This window comes from Zingiber officinale, chromosome 2B, assembly GCF_018446385.1.
Source record: "Zingiber officinale cultivar Zhangliang chromosome 2B, Zo_v1.1, whole genome shotgun sequence".
Classification (NCBI taxonomy): domain Eukaryota; kingdom Viridiplantae; phylum Streptophyta; class Magnoliopsida; order Zingiberales; family Zingiberaceae; genus Zingiber; species Zingiber officinale.
Window position 1 is genome coordinate 694,277 of NC_055989.1, and position 18,096 is coordinate 712,372.

At 41.4% G+C, this 18,096-nt stretch overlaps 1 protein-coding gene across 1 annotated transcript; it reads right to left on the reverse strand.

Moving 5' to 3' along the window:
* Positions 1-15,561: 15,561 nt before the first annotated feature.
* Positions 15,562-17,852, reverse strand: LOC122048916 (subtilisin-like protease 4). The gene has a single exon (XM_042610428.1). It carries the CDS (start codon positions 17,779-17,781, stop codon positions 15,607-15,609), a length of 2,175 nt encoding a protein of 724 aa, XP_042466362.1. The 5' UTR covers positions 17,782-17,852; the 3' UTR covers positions 15,562-15,606.
* Between the last annotated feature and the right edge of the window lie 244 nt (positions 17,853-18,096).

Genomic DNA, 18,096 nt, shown 5'->3' on the forward strand with positions numbered 1-18,096 from the left:
TCTTTTAAACATGTGGATAAAAGAAAGTTATCTCTAAAAATTAAAATCTCTTTTAATCTACAAATAAGGAAAGATATCAAATCTTTTCTCAATCTTTTGTAGAAACTAATAAAAGAGAATTATTAATTTTAAACTTTTCTTTAAATCATGAACATGGTTAAAAAGGAAAGTTTTCTTAAAATTTAAAATCCTCCTTTAATCAACAAATAAGGAAAGATTTCAAATTTTAAACTCTCTTTTAAACATGTAGATGATTTACAAATAAGGAAAGTTTTTACCAAAAATTAAAACCATCCTTTTAAACTACAAATAAGGAAAGAGATTAATCTCTTCTCTTAATCTTTTGTAGAAAACTATAAAAGGAAATTTTTAATTTTTAAACTCTCTTTTAAAATCATGATATCCACATAAGAAATAATTTTAATAAAAATCCTTTTAATATTCTAGTGGTCGGCCACCTAAGCTTGGGACCCAAGCTTTGGCCGTCCACCTACATGACTCATCCACTTGATCTTGGCCGGCCCTAGCTTGGGTTCCAAGCTAGCTTGGCCGGCCCCATTGGATGGGTAAGAAGGTGGGTATGCGGTGGGTATAAATCTCTATATACTAGAGGCTACGATAGGGACCGAGAGGAGGAATTGGTTTTGGTCTCCCGATGAAATTAAGCATCCCATGTTCGCCCCGAACACACAACTAAATTTCATCAATAATAATTCATTCCACTAAAGAACTATTATTGAACTACCGCACCAATCCCAAATTACATTTTGGGCTCCTTCTTATTATGAGTGTGTTAGTCTCCCTGTGTTTAAGATATCGAATGTCCACTAATTAAGTGAGTTACTGACAACTCATTTAATTAATATCTAAGTCCAAGAGTAGTACCACTCAACCTTATTATCATGTCGGACTAAGTCCACCTGCAGGGTTTAACATGACAATCCTTATGAGCTCCTCTTGAGGACATTATCAACCTAGTATCTCTAGGACACAGTTTCCTTCTATAATCAACAACACACACTATAAGTGATACCATTTCCCAACTTATCGGGTTTATTGATTTATCGAACTAAATCTCACCCATTGATAAATTAAAGAAATAAATATCAAATATATGTGCTTGTTATTATATTAGGATTAAGAGCACACACTTCCATAATAACTGAGGTCTTTATTCTTTTATAAAGTCAGTATAAAAGGAACGACCTCAAATGGTCCTACTCAATACACTCTAAGTGTACTAGTGTAATCATATAGTTAAGATAAACTAATACCTAATTACACTACGACCTTCCAATGGTTTGTTCCTTTCCATCTTGGTCGTGAGCTACTGTTTATAATTTATAAGGAACCGATAACATGATCTTCTGTATGTGACACCACACACCATGTTATCTACAATATAAATTAATTGAGCAACTACATTTATCATAAATGTAGACATTTGACCAATGCGATTCTTATTTCTAGATTAATGTTTATACCAAAAGCTAGGCTTTTAGTATACACTCTAACACACTCGTAAAGCTCAAATCCGGCGAACTCACCTCTTCTGCCGTCCAGGTAGGCATGTAGTAAAAAAAAAATATCGAATAGAACATCCATCAATATCAAAAGAAAAACATACGATGCCCAAGTATCCAAATAACCAAGTACACACATAAGCAAATAAGAACCAAACCAAATGGTAAATAAATCCTCGAGGTCTGCAGGGATCTAGCACTACGTGCAGTGAGGACTAGCGACTGGAACTCCCTCCGAACAGCATCAACCTGAAAATAACAACGATGGAGGCGGGGTGAGTCCAACACTCAGCAGGTACAATTGATATGCAAAGTAAAGAAATAACACCTAACACTAATCATGCGTACAGTCTCCTGATATAAGAAAGATAAAAATATGCATCTGAAGTAAACAGGAGAGGAACTGTACTAACCAGGACCCGGTATAAGGACAAACAGTCTGAAAGGTATAGAAGACCTGTATGCATGTCAAACATAGGTATCCAAACAATATACAGCATATAAATGCAGCAAACACAATCACGAACAATAAATGCATCATGCATATGATGCCAATGTCATGGTCACCCTTGACGCCAGTCAGCCAACTCATAACAAAAGTGGGACCGAGTGGGTAGAGTTGTGACAACCGTGCACTCTGCATCACTACCCCTGATGAGTGACCGAGTGGACGGGATGCTGTCAGAGTACATACGTACTCCTACCCCAAATCATAAATGGGGGAGCGCAATGCTCTCATCTCCCAGTACGCTATGACGGGGAGGAATCTCTAACGTGCTACACGCTGCGTCACACTAACCATGAGCGGATCAACGGAGCACCGGAAGAGTCAAACTGACGTGCTACCACGCTGTGTCACGCTACCCATGAGCGTCACAACGGAGCACCGAACAGTGATGAAAACGGGCAAAGTGCTCGACAATAATGGAGCAATCTCTCACACAGCATGCAATCATGCGAATTGTGCATGTCACTAAGCATGGTAATATACTAACCCAACCTCTGGACATATAACAATGGGCACCATAGTGAATAAATCATATCAAGATATACTGATCAATAAGGTATCAAACCTAGGTCCTGAACATGTGAAACATGGTTATATCACTACCCATGAGCATGAAAAATAGGGTACGAGATCAATACAAGATGCAAACAAACAACCAATCAAACAGGTAACATGTATTGGGCAGTGATTAACCGAAACAAATAAGAAACATAATTAATGCAACATGTTAATTTCATTACTAAGCATATCAAAGACAATAGGTCAAAAGTACCCGCCTCCAATAGGAATATCCAATCTGGTCCAAATCTAACGTCGAGATACTCGTCTCGCGTCAAAGTCCTGTATCCAATAGATATACAATTATTTAGCTAAATTCCTATAAATAGCTAAATAAATTTCTTTAACCCTAAATTAGGGAAAAACCCTCAAAACGAAATCAAGTGAACCACCAGTAAAGCCACAACTTAGCCTGATCCAATTAACCCAACCTCACCAAATGCAGTATTTAACTTAACACAAACCTTACCCAAATTTTCCGATGCCTCAACACTGCTCAAATCCTGAAGAACTTACTGCCGAGATTCGGAGAAGCTGCTGTGAGAAATCAATGACAAATACCACTGTTATCAGCCAACAAATCCAACATAAGATCCCAAATCAACAATCATACATATTACCTCTTCCCTCCTACTGCTTGTGATGACCTAGGATCCATCAAAGTTGCTGCTAGCACTTGACGACTGGCCGACCGGTGCTAGGGCACAAGGACAGTGGCGAAAGGGCACTGCTGTGCTGATTTCGTGCGAGAGGAAGACTCGGCTGTACCAGGAGATGTCGGACGCTAGGGCACAGAGCTAAGGTAGAAGCAAGAGACCTGCTCTGCTCGGCGATCGGAGATAGGGCTCGGCACAGAAGGGCGACCGTCGGCACTTCTCCGGGCGGCGTCGACTGTGGTGGCGGCGCGAGGTGGCTAGGGCAGAAGCATCGGTGTGGCGCTAGGGTCGGTGATCCGCGTCGGCTGGCGGCAGTGGAGATGGCCGTCGCGAGGAAGGAGAAAGAGGAAAGGTTCGGCGTAGAGGAAGGCTAAGGCATCAGTGTCGGCTGTGATCAGACGCGAGGGGGAGAAAAGAAGAAGAGAAGAGGAACTGTCTCGAGGTGGTTAGGGCAGAGGGATCGGGAGGAGAAGGGAAACTCGGCGTGCGAGGTTCGGCGTCGGGTGTGCGGGGAAAGAAGAGGAGGAATTAAAGAAAAAGAGAAAACAAAATAAAAATAAAAAGGAATTTAAGAAATAAACATTTCCTCGCTTAAATGGGGTAGCCCAAACAGGCTTTCCCGGAACCCTGTTTTATCCCCGTAAACTTGTCCATACAAGCTCCGAAAAATTCTCGAAAAATTTCCAAAAATTCCGGAAAATTCCCTTATTAATATTCGCCTATTTTCGATATTTTACATCGCCCCCGTGCTTGTACCTCTCGCTCCAGAAGAGTTCGTCTTCTAACAGTCCCCTCCAAGGAGCCAGCCCAACACAGGAGGGCCTCTCTCAACCAAGCTGCTTCCCACCGCCTACATTTTTTGTATCTCCTAGTGCAAAAACCACTAGTACTGCATCGAGTCGACATTATCAATCGCCGATCACTTTTGCTCTACCATCTGCCCAAGACGCAATTGTTTCACCAACCACCTCTTCATCGGTTGTTCTCATACTGCTAGAGGATCATCTAACAGATGCTTGGGCAGATGTTGGAAATCAACTCAGCGATCTTGCCCCTATCAATTGAAGGTTGAGCCAACTAGGCAATCAACTAAGATTGGTTTTCCTATGAATAGAATGTTTTTAATCATAGGAAAGATACTAGATCAAGAATAGGAAAGAAAAGAAAGTAACTTTGAAGAACAAAACTTTACCTTCCTTCTTTGTCCTCAGAAAAGAAAGTAAGTTGTGAAAAACAAAATGCTAAAGGATATTATATTCATAGCATAAAGCAATGAGAATGCCTAATAATTTAAAGTAGATTAGATATTAATAAATATATAATTCAATCCTTTCTAATCATTATGTCATCATTATGAACAATTAGTTAAAAATAGAGAAGTTATGATTATATAATATAATTGAATGTCAAGCGTCAACCAGTGAAAGCATCACCAAGCCATATTTGGTCCAAAGTTAGACGACGAAGGGAACCTAAAAGACAATCCTTCGATACTTGTATATTTAAGTCCTTATCATGTGTCTTCATACAACAACAAGAAGCCATAAGCTAGCATAGGCTATTGGCGTTAACTATAATTAAATAGCATTACAATTATGATGCATGGACACAAGATTATTAACAAAAATTATGCTTGTTTATCGAGCTTAACACAACCCTCCTTTTTTATATGATTTCGGAAGTTGGAATTTAGGGGAGTGTTCTTACTTATACTGAAGCACACAATATTTGTGTTGCTGAATTGTGAATGTCCAATCGCATCCAAGGTATGGACATAACACCTATTTTTATTTTCAAGAGTGCATTTTTTATGATTTTGTTTAGCAACTACAATTGCCTTATCAATGGAATATTTCAAGACCAAAGGGAAGCCTTGGGTGCATCTAGAAGTGGTGGATGACCCACATTGCTTGTAGAACAAAATAGAGTTCTTAATATTAGTGTGTGCACTTATATGTCAAGACACTCCTTATGTATTTTATGGATAATTATTTCATAAAGACAAGTATTTGTTGTTAATTATTTACTTTTTTGTACATATATGATTAATGATAAAGTCCCACAGATTAATGAGTATATTAATTTGAAAATAATTTTTGATCGGATAGATATCTAGAAGAGACATGGAAATCTAGATCAACGTTGATTATGACTAGATCGAGATAGACTCAGGGATGGATATCCAAGTTGTAGTTAGGGTGTCTTGAGCTTAGAGGTATACACTGTACATAACCTGCTTAAGAGGAAACCGCATATTATGCATGATTGGTCATTCCACTTATGAATGAGTGTAGCTAATCTTTTGACTTGAGACCTTCATTTATTCTATGCATGTAGTTATGTACTTTAGCGTCGTTAAAAGTAGTCTTTAATTGGATTGTGATTAATAGGGTAGTTGGATGTATAGTAAAGCATAGAGAGAATAGTATTGAGTTAATAGAGGATTCAATGCTCACTTGGATTAGGAGTTAACATCCTGGCCACTTGATAGAGATATCAATGACTAGAAATCCTTAGACATAGAAGGAATGATTTACCATTTAAGAGGAGTTTATTATATCTTAGAAATCATGTAAAATAATTAATTTGGTGTTAATGCATAATGTATCGAATTAATTGGGATGTATTGACAAATGGTGAAAGTTCAAGTATGCCAGTTAAGGTGAATCAGATGCTTGGAAAGTAATGAAGTTTTAACAAATCAAGAGTTTATTAGATGCTAGATTAGTAGAAGTTCCATTTTGTTGGGACCGATTATGTAGCTAGAGAGGGGGGGGGGGGGGGGGAATAGCTCGGTGCACTCGTCGTGCTCTTCGTTGCTTGTTTCTTCAAAGATGTGCAGCGGAAATACAAAGAAACAAAATACACAAGGCTAACTAGAGGATTTACTTGGTATCCACCTCACAAGAGGTGACTAATCCAAGGATCCACGCACTCACACACCCTCCACTATGAATAACACTCCTTTATGGTAACTACCAAAGGCAGAAAAGCCCTACAAGTTCACACTACAAGAAGAAAGGGAAAGGGAACAAAATACAAGCAAAAGCTTACAAGTTTGCATAAGAAAACCCTAACACTAGATTTCTTCTTCCACTGTAGATCCGCCTCTTGACTCAGAAGAACCTCCAAGAACCCTCAAGATCTGGCAGTGAGAACTTTGTGGAGTTGCTGTGGAAGCGCTGAGATGATCGGAAGTGAACAGTGCAAGCTCTGCCGAAGGAATCGCACGCCAACGGCTTTATCCAGCGCCAACGGTCGGATCCCGATCGATTGGATTGCTCCCAATCGATCGGGAAGGCTTTGGATCGATCGGCTAATCGATCCAGAGTGCCTCTGTGCTCTCAGGAATTGCTTGGATCGATCGACTGATCGATCTAAGGCTTATCGTGTGAAGATCGCACTTCCCAATTAATCCACTGATTGATTGGGGGCTCTGGATCGATCGGCTGATCGATCCAGCGCTATTTTGTGTGATCGCGCACTCGTCCCAATCGATCCACTGATCGATTGGGAGGAGGCTTGTCGTGAAGACTCGCCCAATCGATCGACCGATTGATTGGGCATGAGCCAATCGATCGGCTGATCGATCCAGCTCATAATTTTCACCCAAAATCAAGTCTAAAGCCTCCTAAACCAACAGCTGGTCAACTATGACCTGTTGGTTCATCGTGCCTAGCATCCGGTCACCCTTGACCTGCTAGGAGTCTCTCACCAAGTGTCCGGTCAATCCCTTTGACCCACTTGGACATTTCTCCTTGTACCAAGTATCCAGTCAATCCCTTTAACCTACTTGGACTTTCCTCCTCGTGCCAAGTATCTGGTCAATCCCTTTGACCTACTTGGACTTTCCATTGCCTGACTTCACTCACCGGGACTTCCAACTGCCTGGCTTCACTCACCAGGACTTTCTTCTGCCTAGCGTCACTCTCTAGGACTTCCTTCTGCCTAGCTTCACTTACTAGGTCTTTCACCTGCCTGGCTTCACTCACCAGGACTTCCTTTTGCCTAGCTTCACTCACCAGTTCTTTCACATAGCTTCACTCACCAGGATTTCCTTCTGCCTAGCCTCACTCACCAGGTCTTTCACCTGGCTTCACTCACCAGGATTTCCTTTTGTCTAGCTTCACTTACTAGGTCTTTCACCTGGTTTCACTCACCAGGATTTTCTTCTGCCTAGCTTCACTCATTAGGTCTTTCCAGTCAAGTATCCAGTCAACCTTGACCTTCTTGACTCTCCTTGCCAATCTCCCCACATGAACAATCGCACATGCAATCTTCATGTGTTGTCTACATGTATTGTCAAACATTGAAACCCACACATCATGACTCGAGCTTGACTCAATTCAAGTTTAGTCAACACGGTCAACATTGACCTAGAGAATATTGCACCAACAATCTCCCCCTTTTTGATGTTTGACAATACCTCCTTTAAGTTAGGCTAATCCCATAGCCTCAACTTCCTTTATGCCAATATGTGAATGATGGTTCCCTTCATTCTCCTTCTTTTCTAGAGGGCAAACTCCCCCATTAGGTAATATAGGCCTAACTTAACCACACTCATTCTCCCCCTATTGGCACATATCACAAACATTTCCCATCTGTGAGCACTCATCAAAAATAGACTCTCCTCCTGAAGAGTTACCCTTCGTTGCTCACAACTTCACTCGTTGCTCACAACACACTAATGAAGGTCCCATACCCTTCATTAATCTTCACGCTCATCCTTGAGCATATACCACTTGGTATATTCCCTTGTTGTATTCACTTGTTGTGTGAATACCACTCGTTGGAACCGAGCCACTTGTTATGTTCACACACGATTCAATGAAGGTCCCATACTCTTCATTATCATCACATGCTCATCTATGAGCATGCACCACTTGAACAATGAAGATATCCACACTCCATTGTAGTCAAATGCCCACCCTTCAGTATTTTCACGACAGAAGGTTAACCACCTTCCAAGGTGTATGAAAATTATATTTTCATGTCCTTAAAGAGTAACTCCCCCTAAAGACATGCACGTAACTTCTGTCATTGCACCAACAATCACTTGGAATCCCTAAATCTTTAGAAACCCAAATTTAGAAGTTTTGAGGTTCAAAAATTCACTAATGAAACCAAACCTCAACCTAAACTTCTACTTAGTCTTCCTTAACCAATCCATTCTTGTTTTTATCATGAAAACTCCCCCTAAATGTATACAAATGTTTTCCAAGGGGTTAGGAATGATTACCTAGACTAAAGATGGTTCAAAATGCTAAAATCAGGCTTTACTAGCCAAAATCAGCATTCTCAATCGATTGGAGTTGGGTCCCAATCGATTGAACCTGCTTGAATCAATCCACTGATCGATTCAGGAGGGTTGGATTGATCGGTGGATCGATCCAGGAAGCTTCTGTACACGAGAAGCTTGCTCTCAATCGATCGCCCGATAGATTGAGACCCTTCAATCGATCGCCTGATCGATTGAGACCCTTCAATCGATCGCCTGATCGATTGAGACCCTTCAATCGATCGCCTGATCGATTGAGACCCTTCAATCGATCGCCCGATCAATTGAGACCCTTCAATCGATCCACTGATCGATTGAAGCTTTGAAAAGGCTGAAATACAATTTCAGTCAATTTCATAAACCCTTAGAAAAATCTACAAAATTTCAAAAATCATAAAAATCGTTGTAGACATTATTTAGGGCATATATTATCATGGAAAAATAGTTTTCTAAGAAAATACTTCATATTTTCCAAGATTGACACAAACTAGAAAACTTGCCAAATATTTTCCAAGGGGTTAGGAATGGTTACCTAGACTAAAGATGGTTCAAAATGCTAAAATCAGGCTTTACTAGCCAAAATCAGCATTCTCAATCGATTGGAGTTGGGTCCCAATCGATTGAACCTGCTTGAATCAATCCACTGATCGATTTAGGAGGGTTGGATTGATCGGTGGATCGATCCAGGAAGCTTCTGTACACGAGAAGCTTGCTCTCAATCGATCGTCCGATCGATTGAGACCCTTCAATCGATCGCCTGATCGATTGAGACCCTTCAATCGATCGCCCGATCAATTGAGACCCTTCAATCGATCCACTGATCGATTGAAGCTTTGAAAAGACTGAAATACAATTTCAGTCAATTTCATAAACCCCTAGAAAAATCTACAAAATTCCAAAAATCATAAAAATCGTTGTAGACATTATTTAGGGCATATATTATCATGGAAAAATAGTTTTCTAAGAAAATACTTCATATTTTCCAAGATTGACACAAACTAGAAAACTTGTAAAAACTTTATTGTTTTCTTCAAGTTCGTGCTCAACTATTCAATGATGATTACTATCAAAAGATAGCCTTCACCAAGGTTTTCCAAAAGCATTTTAAAATGATTTTCAAAACCAATATCCAACCATGTTCCTTGGGTTCAATGCACATGACTTGTACATTAGCTTTCCCAATGATTGCAAAACACATAACTATGTGTTTTGATGAACTTAAAACTCAAAAGTGCACTAAATCAACATCTTAAGTTTTGTTCATCATCCTAACATCTCACTTGTATTTAATGTGTACTAAAAACACATACAAGTCACCTTATAGTTCTTAGTGAGATGTAAACTTTTGGTTTTGCCCTAATCTAGGGATCATACATATCTATCTAGGCATTTTGAGGTTATGAACATCCACCAAGGATGTTACTTGTTAATAAATGTCATTAGTCATTAATTTACAAGGAATTAAAATAATGCATGATAATGTTATGACATACATAAAAAAGATTTTTTTTTTCAAACGAAAATATCCTATAACTACATGATGTATGTATGACATGACATGATATTTTTATATTTTTCATAATAAAATGTGAATGCAGAAATAAATATGATGTCATGACATATTATGGGAAAACAAAGCATGACAAATTAGCATAAAAGAAATACCTAGATTATCTATCTAAGTATCCATAACCCTTAACTAAATTAAAATTTAAAACCTAGATTGCCTACTATTTCCCAAGAGAATGCCAATAATCCAAATTTGACATTTCTTCTGTTTTTCCTAATTTGTGCCAATTTAAATTAACCATATTCCTCAAATTTTGGCACAGTTTACTCTTTTAAAGAGTAACCACTTTAAGTTAAGGCATATATTGCCTTTAATTTCCTAAAAACATATCAGAATCCCAACTTGGTAGTTCTTTTGATGTTCCCTATTTGTGTCACTTAGAATATTATCCAATTTCTCAAAATGTGACACATTTTACTCTTCCCAAGAGTAAACATTTAATCCTTATCATTTTCAAAGGTTAACAATAACCTTGAAAATGCTCTTGGAGTGTCAACTTCATCATGATTAGGTTAACTACCCTTTCAATTTGAGTTGACACTCACTAACTCATTTATGGGGTAGAGAAAATGCTCCTAGGAACCCAAAACCTATTGGTGCTCCTTGGATGCTTTAGGTATTCACTAGGGATAACTTCCCTAGATACCTTCCTAGTGACCTTGTTAGGCTTCTTAGAAGCCTTGGTCACATTTTCTAGGTCAACCCTAGGGATTTCTTCCCTTGTGACCTTTTTAGTGACTTTGTTAGACTTCTTAGAAGTCTTAGTCACTTTAGTTGCAAAAATACTTCTAGGGATAACTTTCCTTGTACTTTTGACTTGACCCTTAGACCTAGACTCAGTTCCATAGTTATATGGAACCCTATGGTAAGAAGTTACATCCTTCTTAGCCTTGGGTTTGTATCCCAAACTTTTATGGCCATTGGATGACATTTGTTGTACTCCTAGACCTAGGTTTTGCTCTTTTTGCCCTTTTAGGATATTTTCCATCCTTTTTAGGGTCTTTTCCATTTTATCAAGTCTTGACCTCAAGACTTGATTCTCTTCCCTTAATTCCCTGGATTTTGATTTTTCACTAAATCCTTGAGCATTTTTGTTTCTAGGCTTATAACTAAAATCCTTAGTTTTCTTGCCTAGATTTTCATCTACCTTCCTAAACCTAGGTGTGGTAGTTTTAGCATGTAGAGCCACATGTTTTTCTTTAAAGCTCTCATGCTTTCTATTCTTATGGTAAATAGCATTAAAATGATAAATATTAGAACTAGCATGCTTTTTACCATTATTTAAGGGGATAGACTCAATAAATGATACTTTTCTTTTTACCTTGGAGGCTCCCCCTTGAGTTGTACTTCCTCCATGAGTCTTGACCGCTTTCTTCCTCTTGGGACATTGGCTCCTATAATGTCCCTTTTGATTGCAAGAGAAACACACAATGTGCTCCTTGCTCTTCTTCGTTGTGGGGACGGTCTCCTTGGGCTTCACTTTGCCCTTTAGTGCCACTTGGCCCTTCTTCTTGGCCAATTTGGGGCACTTGCTCTTGTAATGCCCATGCTCCCTACACTCAAAACATACGATATGATTTTTATTTTTATTTGAAACATTTATACCTTCATGTGTAGGGATGACATCTTCTCCTTTTGATCCGGAGGTAGAGGCTTCCTCTTGATCCGATAATGATGCTCCTCCAATAGATTCGACTCGACTTGTGGAGGTAGAAGCTTCTTCATCCTTTTCTTCTCTTGACCCGGATGTGGAGACTCCTCCTTCTTCTTGATCCGGTGTCACCGAAGGTTGCTCCCCCTCAATCCTAGAGGTGGAGGCTTATTCATCTTCATCTTGTATATGAAACAAAGAGTATACTCCCTCTTTGCCCTTTTCATTGTACTCCATTGAAGATGAGACTTCTTGGACCTCTTCTTTTGAAATTGAGCATCTCTCAACTTCGGAGTCCTCCTTCTCTTGATCTTGCTCCAATGAGTCACCCTCTTTGGATTCTTCTTGAATTTGTACAGTGGAGGAGATCTAATTAATTGTTGTCAATTTGCTCCAAAGCTCCTTGACATCTTTGAATTCTCTGACTTGAGCCAAAATATTGCTTGGCAATAAATTGACCAATAGTTTGGTCACTTTGTCATTTGCCTCGCTACTTTGAATTTGCTCTTGGCTCCACTTGCTTCTCTTGAGAGTTTTACCCTTTGAATTTGTTGGAGCCTCAAAACCTTCCATAAGAGCAAACCGTTGCTCTATCTCCACCATCAAGAAATTTTTGATCCTTGATCTCCAAAGATCGAAGCTCATCATTGTGAATGGCGGAGGCACCCTTGTATCGAATCCAAGTCCGTCTTGGAATTCCATGTTGAAGTTGAGCCTTTTGATGAAGTCTTCGACTTGTAGAATTTGCTTCAACTTCTTCACCTTCTAGCTTTTTCCCTTTCCGGCGATGATTCCGGTGAAGAGAAACCTTGCTCTGATACCACTTGTTGGGACCGATTATGTAGCTAGAGGGGGGGTGAATAACTCGATACACTCGTCGTGCTCTTCGTTGCTTGTTTCTTCAAAGATGTGCAGCGAAAATACAAAGAAACAAAATACACAAGGCTAACTAGAGGATTTACTTGGTATCCACCTCACAAGAGGTGACTAATCCAAGGATCCACGCACTCACACACCCTCCACTATGAATAACACTCCTTTATGGTAACTACCAAAGACGGAGAAGCCCTACAAGTTCACACTACAAGAAGAAAGGGAAAGGGAACAAAATACAAGCAAAAGCTTACAAGTTTGCATAAGAAAACCCTAACCCTAGATTTCTTCTTCCGCTGTAGATCCGCCTCTTGACTCGGAAGAACCTCCAAGAACCTTGAAGATCTGGCGGTGAGAACTTTGTGGAGTTGCTGTGGAAGCGCTGAGATGATCGGAAGTGAACAGTGTAAGCTCTGCCGTAGGAATCGCACGCCAACGGCTTTATCCAGTGCCAACAGTCAGATCCCGATCGATTGGATTGCTCCCAATCGATCGGGAAGACTTTGGATCGATTGGCTAATCAATCCAGAGCGCCTCTGTGCTCTCAGGAATTGCTTGGATCGATCGTCTTATAGATCCAAGGCTTATCGTGTGAAGATCGCACTTCCTAATCGATCCACTGATCGATTGGGGGCTCTGGATCGATCGGCTGATCAATCCAGCACTGTTCTGTGTGATCGCACACTCGTCCCAATCGATCCACTGATCGATTGGGAGGAGACTTGTCGCGAAGACTCACCCAATTGATCGGCCAATCGATTGGGCATCAATCAATCGATCAGTTGATCGATCCAGCTCATAATTTTCTCCCAAAATCAATTCTAAAGCCTCCTAAACCAACATCTGGTCAACTATGACCTGTTGGTTAATCGTGCCTAGTATCCGGTCACCCTTGACCTGCTAGGACTCCCTCACCAAGTGTCCGGTCAATCCCTTTGACCCACTTGGACTTTTCTCCTTGTGCCAAGTATCCAGTCAATCCCTTTGACCTACTTGGACTTTCCTCCTCGTGCCAAGTATCTGGTCAATCCCTTTGACCTAATTGGACTTTCCATTGCCCGGCTTCACTCACCGGGACTTCCAACTGCCTGGCTTCACTCATTAGGACTTTCTTCTGCTTAGCGTAACTCTCTAGGACTTCCTTCTGCCTAGCTTCACTTACTAGGTCTTTCACCTGCCTGGCTTCACTCACTAGGACTTCCTTTTACCTAGTTTCACTCACCAGGTCTTTCACCTGGATTCACTCACCAGGATTTCCTTCTGCCTAGTTTCACTCACCAGGTCTTTCACCTGGCTTCACTCACCAGGATTTCCATCCGCCTAGCTTCAATCACTAGGTCTTTCACCAGGCTTCACTCACCAGGATTTTCTTCTACCTAGCTTCACTCACTAGGTCTTTCCAGTCAAGTATCCAGTCAACCTTGACCTACTTGACTCTCCTTGCCAATCTCCCCACATGAACAATCGCATCTGCAATCTTCATGTGTTGTCTACATGTATTGTCAAACATTGAAACCCACACATCATGACTCGAGCTTGACTCAATTCAAGCTTAGTCAACACGGTCAACCTTGACCTAGGGAATATTGAGCTGGACTCAATTCAAGCTTAGTCAACACGGTCAACCTTGACCTAAGGAATATTGCATCAACACATTGGAGTAGTCTATGCATGTTGAAGTGCTACTGAATCAACGTGGAACTAAAGTTGGGTAGGTAGAAATCTTTGTTTATAAAGAATGAAGTCCTAGATACACGATTTCTAAGCACGTGAATTCCAAATAAATTGAGATAAACTAATATTAGACAAATTGAGAAAGTCTCATAGACATGAGTTCATTTGGTGAGGACACAGCACTTGAGTGACTGGAGTTAGTTTCCATCAATTGAAGACTCATTTTAATCAATTGATGATTGAGTAAGTCAATCAACAATTGAGTCAAGTTGGAATGCTAATAAATAAAATATCATTCTAGTAGTCAATCAACCAAGTGATTAACTAAAGCAAGACTAATGAACTAATAGGTGAGATTAGTTGACTAACACATCAACAAAATTCTAAGAAGATAGTTGTTTATCGAAAAAACTTATGGTTGTGAGGTGACTCAAATGCTATGGAAGATAAATTAACTAAATACAGGATCAAACGACTCAACTAGTCATTACAAGCTAGGGCGGTCAAATACATGAAATTTCAATTGACTCAACTTAAACAATAAACCAACTAAGGTAAATTAATAATTGACAGATATGACAGATTCAACAGAGCTATTAGTAGCAAGAGCTCTATAAGAGGGGATTGATTGGAGATGTTGGTATCAACGGTTGGCCACTTAAAACAAATGAGATTGAAAGCTAGTAATAACAAGTGATAACAAACTAAAAGAAAGCTCGAGTTATGTAATATTTTCTTATGTTGAATTTATTTTATCTAACATTATATATCCTTGATGATGTTGTAAACTCAAATTTATAAGACTCTTCTCCACCTCTATAAAATATAAAGACATTCTAGGAGTGATCCAATGATATATCATATATCCTAGAGTAGGAGTTTGTGAGTTGCCAAATCACTTATCTTAGTTTTTTTGCATGTGTTTGTATGTTTATATTTAGGTTATTCTATATTTTCCTCGTCTATTATTAAATTATAAACAAGAGCACAAAATAAAAATGACTAACTATTAGCTTTTCTAGCCAGAATATCAATCCAACATCTATAACAGAGAAGAATTACTAAGTCATTGAATACACTAATTAGACGAGCAATGGAGCGGATGCCAATGACACGGGGAGGATGAGTCCAAATTAATTAGGAATAGAATTTGTTCATTTTAGAGGGATCAATAATATTATTAATTTATGATATTGAAAGGGAAAAATAATTATTGATTCGAGTCCCCAACCTGATTTATTCATTCATACATTCTTCTTACTGACCAGGAATAATAATATTTGTAAGGAAGAAGACAAAATGAGCTTGCACTACATCACTCCAGGGCGGAGACGACAAATGGGCTGGTCACCACATACTTACCATCATCGGAGGTCCAAGTCAACTTTCCCTCCACTAATTGATTGCCGGAAGTGGGAGGTCCGTCGGCACCCCATTTTGCGCTCACAGTGAATGACTTCTGCTCGTTCAGCTCAGTGAACGTCAATTTAGTGGGGGTGACAGTAGCCGACATAGCAGTCTTCGATATGCTCACTGACACCGTGTAGCTCGATTTTGCTGGTCCGACGTTCGTGACCGTGCGGGTCACTTTAGCCTCCGCCCCGCCTTTGGGGGCTAGCAAAATCGATGGGTAGTTGAGCTCCTCTTCGGTCACGCTCTTCGAGCAGTCCACGACTCTGCGCGCTATATTTCTTGCGCCTTCTTCGCCGAATTTACCGCAGATGTAGGAGATATAGTCATCGTTGGTGATGTCGTAAATAAGACCGGGATCGGCAGCTTTGTTAGGGTTGACGTGTCCTGCGCCCTTGGCGAAATAGAGCGCCGGCTCAAGTAACTCATCAAAGACGTCGGCGTCTGCCGTGGTGATGATTGCCGACTTGATAGCTGCCGGCGACCAAGTAGGATGTGCGGCCTTTAAGAGCGCGGCGACACCGCTGAGGTGAGGCGTCGCCATGGACGTGCCAGATATAATATAGTACTGATCCGGAGTGTCACGGGAATGAATATAGGCTGCGAAGATGTCAAGGCCAGGGCCGGAGATGTCTGGCTTGAGGATTCCCGGTGTTGCTTGAGATGGCCCTCGGGAGGAGAAGTAAGCCACAACGGGGGCAGGGGATACGCCGAGAACTGTCCCATTGAAGACGATCGACGCGGAGGGGTTAGAAGCAGAGTTCAAATACGATATGAGGTCGGAACCTTCTTGGATGGTGAGCACTACTCCGGGAAAGTCCATCTTCCTGATCGAGATGGTAGCGCCCTCTGTCTTTGAGGAAATGGAGATCAATGCCCTGGCTCCGCGGGACTTGGCAAACGCCGCTACACGTAAAAGGCGGCCGAGTTCGACCTCGCATACCCAGATGCTACCCCTTTGGCTATCATTAGGAGGATCCATGTCGCAGGACGGGGACTCGGTGGAGTAGTACAGGGGAAGATAGCTCTCAGGGAAGTTGCTAGGTTGGTCGAGAGACTCTCCGGGGATTACCTTCCCACTGGGAAGCTTCACGGAGGCCCTGAAGCTTCGATCGACGCTGCTAGCTGCAACAGTGAGCATCCATGGCGCCTCGTTGGAGAGGGTGAAGTAGTCAGGTCCATCATTGCCGCCAGCACAGCTGACAAAGATGCCCTTCCTTGCCGCCGCGAATGAACCGATGGCGATGGGATCTTGGTCGAGAGGCGTGGAACGACCACCGAGCGAGAGAGAAAGGATGTCGACGCCATCCTTGACAGCTACGTCCAACCCGGCGAGGATATCGGCAGAATTGCAGCTGCCGTCACCGCCGCAGACCTGGTAGATGGCGAGGTGAGCCCGAGGGGCCATTCCGGCGGCCGTGCCTTTGGCGAAGCCGAAGTAGCTCGCGTTTCGGACGAAGTTACCACCAGCCGTGGAGGAAGTGTGGGTCCCGTGGCCGCCCTCGTCAATGGGGTGACGCCAACCGGTGATCATCGACCTGGCTCCGATGAGCTTGTTGTTGCAACCGGTCTCGAGGTCGCAAGATCCCTTCCACGTCGAGGGTGGAGGCGGGACCCCGTCGTCGTCGTAGGAAGGGTGGCCGGGAGTCACGCCGGTGTCGAGAACTCCAATGATGACTCCGCTCCCGAGCTTCGAGTCGTCCCAGAGCCCCTTACTCCCGACCTTGAGCCCGAGGAAATCCGGCGTGTGGGTGGTCATTACGTGCAGCACTCGGTCGGGGAACACGCGCACAAAGCCATTCTTCTTCCGTATCTCCTGTAGCTCTTCCTCCGTCAGCATGGCGGCGAACCCGCTGAATACATCGCTGTACGAGTGCAGTAGCCGCCGATCGACACTAGACTGCTCGACGGCCGGCGGCAAGAAAGATTCGTGCCACCTCTTCAGGCTCCCTTCCGACAGCGGTTCAGTTGGCTCTTCCACTTGAATAATGTAACGGCTCGCAGAAGAAGAAGGAGAGGCGACCAAGGGATTGGAGAAGACGACAAGGAGAAGAAAGAGTAGCCATGGGGTAAGAGTCATGTCTGGAATCTAAATTGCTATATCTTCTGATATATCAGAAGGATCCTTTTGTACTTATATATATAGGGAGCCGTACGATGCCAAATATGGAGACAATGTATACTTAAAATATAATAATAGTTACTCCGTTTTAGAATCTGCTTAATATATAATATATATTTAAAATTTAATAATTCGTCCTTTGTAGAATCTACTAAACACCTAATATATTCATATGATAGTTCATTGAAATATTAAATTATGTGTCTGTTAAATACTAATTACATTCTCATTTGGTGCCTATCATTCCTCAAACCCTCTTGCTACCTCTGTAGA

What these genes read in the sequence shown, in the direction of transcription:
- LOC122048916 (XM_042610428.1), bottom strand. Translation starts at nt 17,781, where the DNA reads ATGACTCTTACCCCATGGCTACTCTTTCTTCTCCTTGTCGTCTTCTCC.